This window comes from Diospyros lotus, chromosome 6 (assembly GCF_014633365.1).
Source record: "Diospyros lotus cultivar Yz01 chromosome 6, ASM1463336v1, whole genome shotgun sequence".
NCBI classification, from domain to species: Eukaryota; Viridiplantae; Streptophyta; class Magnoliopsida; order Ericales; family Ebenaceae; genus Diospyros; species Diospyros lotus.
Window position 1 is genome coordinate 24,716,232 of NC_068343.1, and position 3,929 is coordinate 24,720,160.

Below are 3,929 nucleotides of genomic sequence, written 5' to 3' on the forward strand. Positions count from 1 at the left end.
GAAAATGGAAGAAATTATGAAAAATTAGCAATTGTATTCTAAAATAAATCTATGTTGTAGGGGTCCTTGTGAGCAAGGAGATTAAGGGATAGCCGCTTGGCACGTAGTTCGAGACAAATTAGCTGTAAGTATGCTGCCCGAATTTAATACAGTTATAAATGTAAATGCTTTTATCATATTGATATGCTATGATATGAAACCATCATATAGACTACATTAATGGCATGACTATGAAATGCATACATGCACAATGATACTGTTGATCACATGCATATGAGGCCGTAGGGAGTACGAACTGACACCGCTGGCCTATCAAGGGTGCACCCATACACCCCGGCTTCGAAGAGGTGGCCGCTAAAATGATAGGTAGCATGAGGGGTGTAGTTGACACCTACGATGAAAGATATTGCATACACTCATAGCATTGCATTTGGTATTCTTACTTAGATGATTCATCATCTAACATGGGTTCGCCTCTAGAACATTCAACGTTCCAGCCGGGACTTGCAGAGATGATTCAGAGAGTGGTGATGTTTAGTGACACGAGACATCAAGATGCGAGTAAATGTACCATGTTATAATATGATTAGTTTAAGATTTATGTATATTGTTCCATCATCAAACGCTTTATGTATTAACTTGTATTAAATGCCATGTACAATTATTAAATTATGCATTACCATGAGCAGGTTCGATTCAGCTTCCGTTTTACATTTATTTCTAGTCTAGATATCTCATCTGGCACTAGATACGGTCTTAGGAAATTTTAAAATAATGTTCAAAAAAAAAAATTTTAACCAAATTTCCTAAGTCATAACATGTCCAAGAAGATGGGCCGTTAGAGTTGGTATGCATGCATGAAGAAAGTCCAGGTACAACAAGAAAAGTCATCAACAATAGACAAAATATTTAGCTCCTGAAAGAAGTTGCATGATATGGTCCCCAAATGTCCAAATGTATTAATTAATCAAAACAAGCAGTGGAAACAGTAGAACTTAAAGGAAATGGTGAACAAGTAAACTTTGCCGATGGACAAACCAAACAGGGACCAGTTGTATCGCCCGAGTGCGATTTTGTTCACCCCCTTTAATGGGGGTGAACGTAATCCATTTTTAAAAAATAATCCATTTTTAAAAAATAATGTTCTATCTTTATGTTAGAAATTGTAAAAATTAATCATGTTTAAAAAAAAATTAATTTTAAAACTTAACTGAAAATGTGACAGGATCAAAATTGGATGGATTAAAATTTATAAAAAAATGACAGACTTACAAAAATAATTGACAGGATTAAAACTGAGTCAAAACTGGAAAGTAACTATTTTCAGCAATTAGTTTGTTTGAGTGGTTGAAAATGATTTTTTTCAGAAAAGTGGCTAAAAACATTTTTTTTTTTTGAAACATGTTAATTTTTTCAATTTCCAACATAAGGACAAAACATTATTTTTTCAAAAAAATTATTTTTTTAACCCCACTGATGGGGTTACGTTCACCCCCATTAAAGGGGGTGAACAAAATCGCACTCGTATCGCCCACTCTTATCATATGTTTTGTTTTCTTTTGATGGAGGAGTTAGGGATATCGCCTTGTAAGTGTTACTCATCAAAAACATAAAAAAACAAAAAACCATTTTTATATATTTTTCTAAGTGTTTAGAATATCGAAGAAAATAATTTTATATAACAGCAATTTTTTTTTTTTTTACAATGAATGAGAATTATAAATTTGAAACTCTAGTTTTGGAGAGTTACAAGCTGACAAAAGTAAACTATATATAGCAGCGAAAGTATTTTTTCACAAAACTGAATGTGACTGTACGTGGCAGAAATTCCACAACAATTCACAAGAAGTGAACTCACCGTTGCTAAGCAGCATCTAATTGACCACAAACACCTATATATATGTGAGTTCCCTTCCACCTCAATGCACAACTGCATGAGCACTAAGACAAATTAATAAGAAGACATTCCCGTCGACATGCATGCATATGCAGTGCGTGTGTGTGTGTAAAAGAATGAAAAGCGAAACAAATTGATGACTAGAGCAAAAACTTGTTCATCTTACATATATCATTTGTATATATAATATAAGCTTACAATCAATACCGGTCTGTTTGATATATATGCGAAAAGAAATCCACACTGACGTACTAACACAATAAGGTTAAGCCATGTGTGATGGGCTTTATTTGTATACGAACAAACCATGCCATATAAGCAGCAAGTGAGTGGCCAATATCTCCGAAAGCAAGCATGCATGCAAGACCAATTCTATCGAAAGAATCCTTGGAACAGTCTCTGTAGTTCCTCGTTATCGGCTCCCGAAAACCATTCCTCTTCGTCCCCGCCGTTTTTCAGCAGTATCACAGTCGGCAGTTGATCGGTGATTTCTAATTGCCTAGCGAGCGACTGCAAGAAGAGGTAAAAATGCCCGAAAATGAAAAGGATAATTCAAATTAACACAAACAGTCATTTGCATTAATTAGTTTAAATTGTTTTTAATTACCTCAAGTTCGTCCACATCTGCATAGAGGAAGTCAGCAACGTTCTGGTATCTCCTATACAAGTTATCCAGAAATGGTTCCATTATCCGGCAGGGTGTACTCCATGTTGCAGTGAACACAATAACTTTCTGCATGCATATTCAACACAGTTTTGCTAATTCAAAGGGATCTCACAGTTCAAGTTCGTGTTCCTTTCATTTTTCCACTGTCGTTTTTAACAAAATATGGGTTGTTCTCCACATGCATGTTATAGAAAACATGAAAGTTTAGACCAATCAAAAAATTAATATTGATATAAGTAGTAAAATATAAAATTTGTTAATAATAAATAATAGTTTTGCTAATTCAAAATGATCTCTCCTAGTCAGTCCTTTCCTCCCCTCCTCCCATCCGATTCTTTTTTTTCTCTCTCCGCTCCTCTCCTTCTCTCTTTGTTTGATGATCCGAACCCAGATGGTTCATTGAAGCATCTTAGCTCTAATGGTTTTGAATCACCAAAAGTGTTAATTTTCAAAGGGTAAGTAAACACTAAAATCATGTTTCCTATTTATATTTTTGTTTTCATTCAAGTGACAAATTAGCTAGCTCATCAACCCACTTTCCTTGATTGATCAAACACACCTCCGTCATTAATTGAATTTCACGCCGCTCGTTAATTAAACTACCTTCCACAAATATAAAACAAAAATTCCTATAAAACAAATTTAATGATATGACATTAAAATCGGAGAGGCCCAAAAAACATACCGGTTGGGTGGGATTCTGGCGCAAGCACCGAATCAACTCCCTGCGATTGTGGCAAGTGACCTTCATATTATGCTAATTCCAACTTAATTCTCTCTTGGTTGCCCTCTCTCTCTCTTTCTCTCGCTAATCCAAACTAATACCCTTCTCCTCATCTGTTCCTCCTTCTTCCTTTTATACAAAATTATTAGGAATTACCTGTCGTGGCCACCCCATCCCCCAAATCTTTCTTTTTTCCTTTTTACGAATTTGGTCCCTCTGGATTCGCTGCTATCTGTTCTTTTTCATCCTTGCCGACGGTCTTTAATTAATTCCTTTTATCCAACAGCAATAAATTTTCAAATAATATACTTTTCTTGCTCTATAATTAATACAGAAGGAGGGTCTCAATTCTCAAATCCTCCAAACTTTTTATGTCGTACATTTCCCACCATCTTTCCGAATCTAAATATTCTTTTCCGCCCATTTAAGTAATTAAACTTTGAATGGAAGTGGCTATGGATCAAAGGGCCAGATCAGATCACTGTCATCCGAGATTGTAAGCTTACTAATATTCTTTGCATGTCTTTTCTTGAATATTCAAAGTTTAATTGCTAAATTAATTTTTACAAGAATTTACAGTCACTAAGTTTTTACTAATATATTTTAAAAAAAAATCAATTTTTTTTTGTAAAAAGGTTGTT

At 34.6% G+C, this 3,929-nt stretch overlaps 1 protein-coding gene across 1 annotated transcript; it reads right to left on the bottom strand.

Moving 5' to 3' along the window:
• Positions 1–2,038: 2,038 nt before the first annotated feature.
• On the bottom strand, positions 2,039–3,416 carry LOC127803222 (uncharacterized). The gene is made up of 3 exons (XM_052339302.1): positions 3,250–3,416; positions 2,505–2,630; positions 2,039–2,407 (listed from the first exon to the last, which is right to left on the bottom strand). The coding sequence occupies exons 1-3, from the start codon at positions 3,313–3,315 to the stop codon at positions 2,270–2,272; spliced, it is 330 nt and encodes a 109-aa protein (XP_052195262.1). The 5' UTR covers positions 3,316–3,416; the 3' UTR covers positions 2,039–2,269.
• Between the last annotated feature and the right edge of the window lie 513 nt (positions 3,417–3,929).